Source organism: Diadema setosum, chromosome 10, assembly GCF_964275005.1.
Source record: "Diadema setosum chromosome 10, eeDiaSeto1, whole genome shotgun sequence".
Taxonomy (NCBI): domain Eukaryota; kingdom Metazoa; phylum Echinodermata; class Echinoidea; order Diadematoida; family Diadematidae; genus Diadema; species Diadema setosum.
This window is the reverse complement of record NC_092694.1, coordinates 22,447,938-22,459,213: the sequence shown is the minus strand read 5'-3', so window position 1 is coordinate 22,459,213 and position 11,276 is coordinate 22,447,938. Positions and strand designations below refer to the sequence as shown.

The 11,276-nt window shown below is 39.0% G+C and overlaps 1 protein-coding gene across 1 annotated transcript in view; it reads right to left on the bottom strand.

Annotated features, from left to right (window-relative positions):
• Positions 1 to 2,743: 2,743 nt before the first annotated feature.
• LOC140233852 (lethal(3)malignant brain tumor-like protein 4) overlaps positions 2,744 to 11,276 on the bottom strand; it is a 38,321-nt gene continuing 29,788 nt past the window's right edge. The window contains exons 12-21 of the mRNA XM_072313944.1: positions 10,852 to 11,083; positions 10,324 to 10,409; positions 9,163 to 9,273; positions 7,755 to 7,894; positions 7,381 to 7,455; positions 7,063 to 7,191; positions 5,673 to 5,867; positions 4,957 to 5,006; positions 4,001 to 4,230; positions 2,744 to 3,156 (exon numbers count right to left, since the gene is read on the bottom strand). Of these exons, the coding sequence (XP_072170045.1) occupies positions 3,028 to 3,156; positions 4,001 to 4,230; positions 4,957 to 5,006; positions 5,673 to 5,867; positions 7,063 to 7,191; positions 7,381 to 7,455; positions 7,755 to 7,894; positions 9,163 to 9,273; positions 10,324 to 10,409; positions 10,852 to 11,083 (1,377 nt within the window). The 3' untranslated portion in view covers positions 2,744 to 3,027. The remainder of the gene's footprint in view (positions 3,157 to 4,000; positions 4,231 to 4,956; positions 5,007 to 5,672; positions 5,868 to 7,062; positions 7,192 to 7,380; positions 7,456 to 7,754; positions 7,895 to 9,162; positions 9,274 to 10,323; positions 10,410 to 10,851; positions 11,084 to 11,276) is intronic.

Genomic DNA, 11,276 nt, shown 5'->3' with positions numbered 1-11,276 from the left:
ATTTAAACAACAAATTGTTTCATGAGGGAATTTTACCACCTCAACTTATTTGCATATTATTATACAACTGTGACCGACAATACCAATTAGTGACTATATGTTAAACCTAAATCAAACTGTCTGATGATCATTAACCTCTTACTGTTCAATTTGGTGTTACCAGTACTCTATTAGAATCAACTCGGAGCCGAGTTTCACATTAGGCGTATACCTCTTTTGAAGGTATTCCGCTTCCATGCGCAGCATGCTCAGTTTGGTAAGAAGAGATAGCATTGTGCACGCACCGGAATTCCCAGGTCCGCTTTATGACTGGAATGAATTCTTGAATGGGGACATGGTTCATTAGAGATTCAATCTGCCCTTGAAACATTAGTGGCATTATGTGGTGTGTGTTTGTTTTTGTTTTTTTCTTTTTTTATGGAGGTGGTCTACTACCCCATTTACATTGCAACCATATACCCAAGGCACTTTGACCCCTTTCTGCAGCCAAATATAAGCAATAACTTGGTTACTAGACCAGTTATACTAGATACATATCTCAGAATTGAGAAAAGTGTTGACATTCCAACTGTTAAAGCAACCAATGAGACTCAGGTCTATTTATGACACCAATTAAAGCTATTCAGCTATTGACAGGGTTTTGGTTTGGTTTTTTTTTTCCTTCTTTGCAAATATCACAATCATTGCCCGACAATTTTCTGCAATGACATATTCTTGTACACTAGTAGTCTGTTTGACTCTTCCTCTGACTTGGAGACTACAGATGTCTTGCAGACAAGAAATACTGTAAGAACAGATCATTTTACAGCGATATGGTGGACTCGTTACAAAGAAAACTATTACAATAAACTCTTCTTATAACAGAGTAATTTTTCTTGCCTCTACATTTAAATTTTCAATGTATTTTATGATTTTTCAAAACCCTGATATAACAAAATTTTGATGTGAGTCGAGAGACTGGTCAAAGATTTCATTGTAAAAAAAGTCCACTATACCTACTCAAGTTTTACAGTTCAAGATACATGTATACCAGGTAGTACTATGAGATTCCAGTTGGGTGCTTTGCATCACTACTTCTGATTAATCTAATAACCAATTATACAACTTTTTTTAAACTTTTTTTTTATATTTGGCAGTGTAAGTATGTTTTCATTCATTTTGGAACAACTGCAGGTCTAATTGCCTACATTCCCTAAAATGTAATTTCTAATGACAAAGTGATAACATTAAGTCATACAAGCACAATGTTTGGTACCAGTTGCAAAACTTGCAACACTTTCCAGCCCTACACTAAAACTGACATCGGCAAATCCATCCAACCCAATACAACAGGAAGGAAATGTGTAGGCCCTACCAAGAGGAGCTAAAATACTTGAGTTGTTCAGGTTGTCTTCAGCTTCACGTTCTATCTTCCCCTTTGAATGCCTCTAGCAGTTTGACATTTTAAATCACATCATGGCCCTGCAGGTGATGTTGGGCCTTTCCTTATTGAACAGAGAACACACATTATTGCCTAGGAAATTCGCAACACCCCATGTCTAGCTCAATCGTCTCAACTTCCTTTGCTACATTCTTGAGCTGCTTTCAATGTTTTCCACACTTGCATATCACAATAGAATCCTATGTGTGACGTTGGTTCTTTCTGAATGGAAGTGCATGCACATAGCTTTGTCAAAAAATCAGCGGCATTCCACGCTGAACTTGTTCTTCTTTACTTTCTTTGATGCATTCCATAACTGCCTTGAATGCTTTCAACAGTTTGAGTTGATATTCTTACATCACATTTAGACTTGGCATGTACATTGTAATATTGGTCCTGTCCAAGTAAAACAGTACACAGTGGCAGATCCAGGTGGGGGCACACTGGGAGTGCGACCTCCCCCCCCCCCCCCCCCCCCCCCGCCTTTACATCAAAAGAAATCAAAATAAAATCAAAAAATAAAATTGGGGGGGGGGGCGTACGCCTCCTTTGATTTAGTGAATGCATCCATCCCCCCCCCCCCCCCTTTACGGAATTCCTGGATCCATCCCTGGCGCATATACATGGTTGTAATGATGATGAACTTGCTTTTAATACATCCAAATGGCCAGATCCTTTCCCCTTTGACCTTGCCTTTCCGCGATGCACTTTTAGAGGCCTTCCTCACGTGGCTGTTTATTTGACAGTCACTATGAAGACGGCTGATAATTGAAGCCAGAGACAAGCGTCCCCACACGGTACTGACACTCTTATAGTCATCTTACATACTTCATTCCATACGTGCACAAGTGAGTGGTGTCCTCCCTGTTAAGAAGGTGCACACAGGCAGTGTGTGCCAGAGAAGACATTACAGATTTTTCAATTTCTGCAGTCACACAGTCATTGGCTGTGGTGACTGTCTCGTACAAGCACTGCGCATGCATCAAGTGCTGAGCGTCCGATTAACGCTAACCCTGCTTTTCCAAGGTGACCCTGGCATAATGAAACGCTGCTCACCGTCAGTTCGCCCAATTTTGTTCTGATGCACACGATGACATGACTTATGTACGAGTGATATCAAAATGGCTTCAAGTTCATGTACAGTCGGCGGCATGTGTCAGTTGAACATCATTACCTCTCACACCCGATGTGCTGAATGCTTTTGGCGACATATGCAATCGAAAAGTCCCTATTGACCATCTACACAAACACACACAAACATACCTGCACATCTGTGTGGTTGTGTACATAGTTCTCATTACATGTACATTGTATGAAAACACACATCTCTACTTAGGTCTTCTTCCAGAATGAGGATTATATCGCCTCCCATGAACCTTACGCTCAACTCGTTTGCCAGAAATGGGAATGATCCTCCTTATTTCAGTGGTAACGATCAGCTCGTTGACAAACATTTTCCAGCAGAAGAGAACATCACTATTAGTGAGAATCCTATGGGTGCAGCAGTCAATTATTTTTCTGTCTGTATTACTTGTCTTGTGAAAAAAAAAGAAAAATAAAAGATGACTTTCCTTGTCTGTCTTCCTACAGGGCCTGGCAAAGGCCTCTCAGCTTTCTTCCGAGTTTTTCAGGATGAGGATGGCGTTGTAAATTTTTAGCGCTGGCCCGAGTTTGATGCTCATGATCTTGACGATGTCGTTCTGCGTCAGCAAGAGGAATGCTTCCCCGTCGATTTGCTGTAAGGATGAAGAAATCACCATGTGTCAAACATTTGCTTTTTGTATTCCCACATCATGATAATAATGAAAATCTCCCACATCATGATAATAGTGAAAATCACAGTACAGTAACAAGAAGAGATGAGCAAGTATGTCTGAATAAAAAAAAAAAGATGAAAATAATGATTATAATACAAAGAGGAGAAGGAGGAAGATGTTAACAGTCGTCTGTTGAGAATGAGAAGGGCGTTAAGTGGTCGTGAACACTATGGGTTTAGTGGCAACTTAACGCCCTTATCATTCTCAACCGACACAGTTAAAACTTGTGCAGTGAATTTCTTTATGAGCAACTCATAGTGTTTACTCTGGTATCCTCCATCATGATTCCATAAATCTTGAACGTGGGCTCAGTTGTGCCTTTTTATCATTTTGCAATTCATTTAATGATTTTGACCAAGGAATAAGAATGTGCATGATTTTTTATTTATTTCAAGCATGATGATTATCTTTAATTTCCAGGTTTATATCACACAAACATTCATGACATTGCTGACTATTGTAAACTTGAATCAGAACTTCTTAATGACTCAACTCCTTTGTGAAATCAGTTGCAGGCTTCATCCGTTTATTCGTAGAGGTTACTCCCATTTTAACAAAGTCCTCAGGACAGGAAATTTTCTATTGTTACATTGCAATTTTGTTATAGACGAACAAATAAAGCATACAAAGATATTCAGAGAATAATTTTGGGATCTGAATTCTTACTTCTTTGTAAAGAAATATCATTATAATCGCATTCGATATAATTGGAGCGCGCACTATCAGGCATCACTTAAAAAGAAGAAAGAGTAAGACTACGAACCTCCTCTGCAAACTTGGATGCATGGTCCTGGCAGCCGGGCAGCTTGCGGACAAAGTCGGCCACCTCGTCCATGGTCCACTTGGCGACGGTGCTGGCCGAGAGACCGGCCACGCCCGGCAACAGCTTAGAGTGCTGCTCCCAGCAGAGGGGCAAGTCCTTGGCAGGGTGGGGCGACATGGCCGACATGAAAACAGACTGGTGGAGCTGGGTCTGCAGATTAGGCTGCCCATCTGAAACAATTCAAAAAAGAAGAAAAAAATGCTAAACATAAAATTGTGAGTGATACAGTATCCTCTTGTCTCCAAAAGCACCTGCGTAACAAGTCTTTACTACATGTATAACACAGTTTTTCTGTTATTCATCATATAGCAAGGATAGCAATTGTCATGTGCTATGAAAATTACTCCCACGCACCCTAATCTACAATTTGTTGCCTAAAAATGAAAAGCAAGAAGAAACACCACTGCAATCCTCACTTTTCACTTTCTTTGATTGATCAGTATTACAGTATCAGATAACCACACTTTTTCCCTCCTTTTTTTGAGATGCCTATTCAGCAAGATATTCACTATTGCATACTTTATTTTATTTTGGGGGGCGGGGTTTAGATGTATTTTTCTTGTTAAATACCATAGGCAAGTCAAATGCATGGTACATCGATAATTTTGAAAGAGAATGGTCGACATGGCCTCATTTTAGACTATACGTTGAGCAACTGAATTATTCCACATCCTTTTAGAACCCGTTGAGGATGGTTTGATTTTGCTACAACACACATTTCCCATAGACGCTTGCCCAAGTATACTCGGGACTCATCCTCAACGGGCTAAATTAACACATTAATGTGTGCACACTATACAATGCATATACAGGTCACACAGACAGCCCTCCTGCTTGGACAGCCTATCCTAGGGACTACAAGAGAAAACTTGTGAAAAGTGATATCAATGACATACCTTGTGTTTCAGGCTTGTTCTGCTTCCCTGGATTTGTGAGTACTTTGTGTCTGGGGAGAGAGGGGATGAGAGAGTGAGTCACTTAATTCACAAAACACATTATCACATTGATATATCCCTGGCATATTATGCACAAAATAATGTATGGCACTGTGTGTAGTCATATTATGATGCTGGAGCAACTAGTATTCAAGAATGGTCTAATTCAATTACAGCCGTAAGTACTATAAATGCCATATATTTTTCAGGGGTTTTATTTTCACAAATTTTGCGAGTTGGGTGCTATTTGCAAACTTCAAAACACACAAAATTATTAATTCTGACCTGCCCATTGCTTCGATCACTCCATGAATTTAACCACTTGCAAAATCGTCAGGAAGTCCTGATTCACAGAAAATTAGATTTGCTAAATACATGGCGTGTACAGTAAACTCATTGCCAGATTTCATTCACTGGTATCATCAAAGTCACCTGCAGGTAATTACCTGATCTTGAGGTTTTTAAAGCTTGAGAAAAGAATCAAATTTGTCATGAAAACCTGAGTCCATGACTGCTAATTACACGTGGAATTTAATACACATATGCATTGTTAAACACTGTGTAATATCTTATATTTTGTATTAATTCAATGCAGTACCTTGTTTTGAGGATCTCTTTCAAGTGCAAAAACAAAACAATCATATAGGACAATGCATTCTAGAGCAATCTTTCCTCACTTTTTCTTGCCCCTTCCGAGGCCCATCCCCTTAGATGCCAGAGGAGGGCGCCCCCTTTGGTGGCTCCTGTGCACTCCTTCCTTGCCTGCAACCTTGTTCTGATTCTTCTCTGCGAGTGGGCAGCCAGAGAGTTTGTGGTGGGCGGTGTACTTCCCTGTGATGTGGCCAGAACCATCACAGCCCGGAGTGGGACACCTACGTGTACAAAGCAATTTGCATGAAAGTGATTTAATTTGGTATAGTTCCACTGCTCGGAAAAGGAACCCTTGATAGGGGCGAGGGGTGAATTTTGAGGTTCTCAGGCTAATGTCTAAATTTGCATGCATTTCATTTTACTGAAAGTGTATGATATACAGGTGCTGAAGTCATCAACAGGAGTAAAGGGAAGTGGAGTGATATTTTTTTTTTTTTTTATTTTGAGGTATGAAACTATATCCTTACATATACATGTGTAAATAAAGAAAAGAAAAAAAGAATACTTGTACAGTCAAACCTGTCTATTGTGACCACTGTCTATAGCGGCCACCTGCCGTATGTGACCACTTCACACAATTCCACCCAAGAGAAAAGCCATGTTAACAACCCTGCCTATAGCGACCACCTGTCTACAACAGCCACTTTTTTCGATCTCTCGTGGGTGGCCGCTGTAGAGAGGTTTGACTGTATATTAAAGTTATAATATTACACAGAATTGCTCACTGAAACTTCAGTCAGGGAGGAACTTATATGCATTAGTGCATCATCCATTTTTGATCCAGGTTTGTCCCCCCCCCCAAAAAAAAAAACGGAGATGACCTGATTTACCTCACTCTCACATATTGCCACCTCTCCGTCTCATGCCCTCCTACCTAAAGCAAACTTTCCCAAGCTGCTCCATCACCCATATCTTCCACATCTTCTTTGGTTGTCCTTGATTTCAAACTTTTTTTTTTCTGTTACCTTCCACCAATGAAGACACCTTGAATGAGATTTAGTTAGTGATCTTTTATTACACTGATTTTTTTTTTTTTTTTTAATAATGCACACCTTTCCTACTTGTATCGATCAGTCAAACAAGCAAGTTTGGGCGACAAGACCTTGTACCTACAAAATGTCAAATGTTCAGGAGAGCAGGGCGGCCAAAGCACTATATCAAATGGGATAGCCTTTCCTTTGACATGCCATGGTAGCTTCATTTTTGGGGTAAGACAGCTATGATTTGGACAGGACTTCACTTAACTGATTATCTGACCACTTATCCAAAAAAGTTATTTTCACCAAACTTTTAGACACAAAGTCTTGTCACCCCAGTGACAATATATCATTAACAAGACAATATTGTATAGTCTGTCTCCACAGAAAAAGACTCGTATTATATCCTCTGTATAGCCTGCTCTGATATTAGCCTTACTTTGGTTCAGTTAGAATGGGAGATGATGGACACTTGTCTACGTTCGCTGATCCCCTGCCTGGCAATAGTCTGTCATTGAGGGCGGTCTCCTTGGTCATGTTCATCTGAGAGTATGGGCAACCAAATGCACTGCAGAAAGAAAAGGAGCAGGAAGAAATTATATAACATATTCACTGAAATACTGTACAGATTGCTCAATAGAAATTATGCACAGACAATCAGGATTATCATCTCCTTTTTTTTAGGTTTCTTATCTGATGGTCTGAAACAATAAAAAAAAATTGGATTGACATCTGATTAAAAAAGGGACATATGTACCTGTGATGTCCAGTGTACTTGGCACCCTTTATGTGGCCAACTCCATTACAGCCTGGGGTAGGGCAACCAGATGAACTGTGAGGGAGGAGTAAATACAACAAACAAACAACATTTCAGTGGACTTGATTTACAACTTTAAAATGTAATATATGATGAATTGAAATATCAGAAGTGGAGTTACATTAACAAGAATTGATCGATAAAATCTGTCACATATTACAAATATTCTCAATATAATACGCCTTGCACAGAAAAAAAATGAAATACAAAAACAAATGTATACTGCAATGCCTAGCAACCAACTGATGGAGACAATAAAGAATCTATCAACATTTTACCTTCACACTTGGGTTCAATAGATCAAGCAAACTTACGTCGCTGAATCAGCACTGAGAGGGTTAATGGGCAAGACGAGGAGATGAGAAGTCTTGGCGCACCAGCCGACGGGATGAATGTCGGGACTGTCATCGTCGACCCAGTAGTCATACACGCTGTCCCAACCATCAAAGTGAATCTTAAGCAGAGATGAAAAGATGGTGAAAAAAACTTGGTTCGTTGAAGACTAGTCAAGAGTATACTTGGGCAGGTATCTATGGGAAATGTGTGTTATAGCAAAATCAGATTTTCCTCAACGGGTTAAAGGGGAATGAAACCCAAGTATGCATGTGGATTGATTGAATGTTGCAATGCTAATAGAATACATCAGTGAAAGTTTGAGGAAAATCAAGCAATCCATTCAAAAGTTATGAATGTTTAAATTTTTGGTACAGCCATCGCTGGAAAAGAAGACTACTACATTTTACGTCACACATGAAGAATGATATACAGAAAATATAAAGAAAAGTCAACATACATGTATATTCGCTTCTCTAGTCATATGAAAGAACACTTGATTTACCTCCTTCAGAAAGCAGGAGGAATAACATTATCCTTAATGTAATTATATCAGTAACAAATCTGGGGGAATGTGTTCGCCTCATACGAAATTAAATTTTGTGAAATTCTCTTTATATCTTCTTCATTTTGTTGTCCACGCATGACACCACAAACTACAGTAGTCTTCTCATCCAGCAATGTCTGCATCAAAACTTTAAAAATTCATAACTTTTGAACAGATTGTCTGAGTTTCCTCAAACTTTGCTGGTGTGTTTCACATATATTGCTGAATTCACTTAATCTACAAGTATATTTGGGTTTCATTTCCTCTTATGATATGCTGCCTTCAATTTTTTCTAGAGCTTATGAGTTATATGAAAAGAGAACAATTTCTCGTCCTTGTTTTTTTTTTTTTTTCTTCATTTTGTAATCTTCCTTTAACATTTAGTTAAACACAAAATTTATGGTTTATCCTTGTGGTACACTAGTATATCACAAAACACCCCACTTTTTCACAGAAAAACAAAACACCAAAGAAGTCTTCAGGGAAATTTTTGTTTAAGAAATTTCTGCAAAAAATGATACAAACTTAATCAATACTAATGCAGGGATTCCAACCATATCAACAGCATTGCAGTAATCTCAGGGCTGAACAGGCACATCTTCTTTTTTTTTTTAAGAAAAACAATATTTTTACCTTTCCTGCAACACTCAAACAGACCTGTGTAGTAATACGAATTGGAGAAACAGTATTTTCCATGAAATCTGCATTACTTAAAAAAAAAAAAAACCCAACAGTATAACATACTAAAAAAAAAGTAATACAGTTGGTAACTCTGCTAATGCTTCTTGGTTGCTAATAGATCCTCTTTACACTGCGTTTTTTAAATCTGGTCCAGCACTCACCAGTATGCGGTATTCCTCCACATCTGCTACCGTGGCAACCCTGATGAGGGAGGGGTTTCTCCTGTCCACACACTCCAGCTTCATACCCACTTCAAAGGCCAAAGGAGGGCGCTGTTTTCAGATATGAAAGGAAAATTGTACAACTCAACACACTTTTTCATATATACAAATGTATCTACGAAATGCAGCTGACAGCAGAACAGATGTTGGCACAAATCTAAAAATAGTCTGAAAATGTTTGGAACGATGATGTACTCTCAACTTTGGCTTAACTGGAAATAAAAAATGCAAAACACGAAGCAATAATGAAAAGTCAGATATCAATGAAAAAACAAACAACAACAAAAAATTCATTAATGCTTATGGTGGTGGGGATGATTACCTGGCTTGTGTGATGGTGAAATACAGAAAAACAGTTTTGATGCTGGACTACATATACAACTTCTACTTCTTGATTGGTGCTTATTTTTAGTTTACTCAGGCTCCATTGAAAAAAAAAAATAATAGAAATACGTATGTCTATATACAGTCCAACCTCTGCTATCAGGCCATGTCGGAAGTGGTGTCCATCCACATTTATACAGTGATTTGGCCAAGTATGGCAAGAGCCATGTTTTAATGTGTCAAGTAGGCTGCTGACCCAGTGGTAGGTTTTTAGTAGGAAGTGTACAACAGAAAAGTATAGTGTAATTTATGCTACCTGAGGTGTTTTGGTCGAGGTTTAGAGGACCAAAGATGACACAACAGTCATATTCATTACATGATGCTGGTAGTATGTATTCTGGGCATCACATTACATGCAGCATTGGTACAAACATGTGATTATCAGGTGGTGTATGGAATGCTACTTGTGCTATATACAATGTATGATACTACACCAGCCTACTTAAAAATCATACAGTCATTAAATTGAAACATTTTACTATAAAAATTCATGACATGTTTCTGGTCAGAATATCATATTTAAATTGCATGATTTTTGTGGAGTTTTAATTGTGTTTGAAATCACCTTTTTTTTCTCTCTCTCTCGATCTCTCTCTTTTTTTTTTTTTTTTTGGTCTTCCAGATTAAAAAAGAAGTCCGCATAAGAGAGGGCTGGATAATTGAGGTCGAACTGTATGTACAAATTGTATGACAGTAAATTCATAACTTCCTACTCACCGGTTTGAATGCTCTGGTGGGCACAGCCACTGACTTAGCCTTGGCCAAATAATCTGACCACGTGAAGTTCTCAAGGTCAGGGTAATCTATGTGGGTTGACAGAAAGATAGCACACCAAACAGTATAGACATATCCATTCTCAGTAATCAACGAAGATGGAAATACATGCCACACAATGATTTAATGCCACTCTACAAATGATGCACCTCATTATCATTTTACATTTTTACATATCCAAAACAAAGCGATCCTAGTAAAAGGTGGGACCAAGCATTTATTGCATTGTAGGATAGCTTTGCTTCATTTTGTTTTATGATATCTTGGCCATTTCAAAACTGATTTTCATCAAACAACCTTTGAATTCCTCTTTAGACCTGTATGCTCTTTAACATTTCATAGAGTGGTTTTAAGTGTCTCGCAAAAAAATAAAAGCTGAATCCTCACTTCAACCAATACTATACCATCCCTTGAACTTGAAATGCATTTAAAGTCTTGATGACAAGAGTGTTGCTATGGCGATGAACCTACCATTGGGCGGGGTCAGGGCCAAACCATTCTCCTCGCACCAGCCGACAGGGTGGATGTACGGTGACGTCGCGTCGCACCAGTAGTCGTACGTGTCCTCCCAGGCGTCGAAGTGGATGAGGAAGCGGTTGTCCATGATGTCGGTAACCGTGGCAACACAGATGAGGGTGGGGTTCTTGCGGTCCACTGCCTCCAGCCTCATCCCCTTGCGGAAGCCCTGGGGTGTCACTGTTTCCTACACATCACACATGGCACAGACAACCAGATGGTTAGCATTATCTGGTGCAAATTACTTGCATCAATACCATATTCAATGAATGCAACTCAGATCATTAGAATCATAAACTAATAACCTTAAACAATCCAGATCATTATGATCTTTATTATATTCTTCATTGCTCACGTGCTCTTGCTTCTCATATCATTTG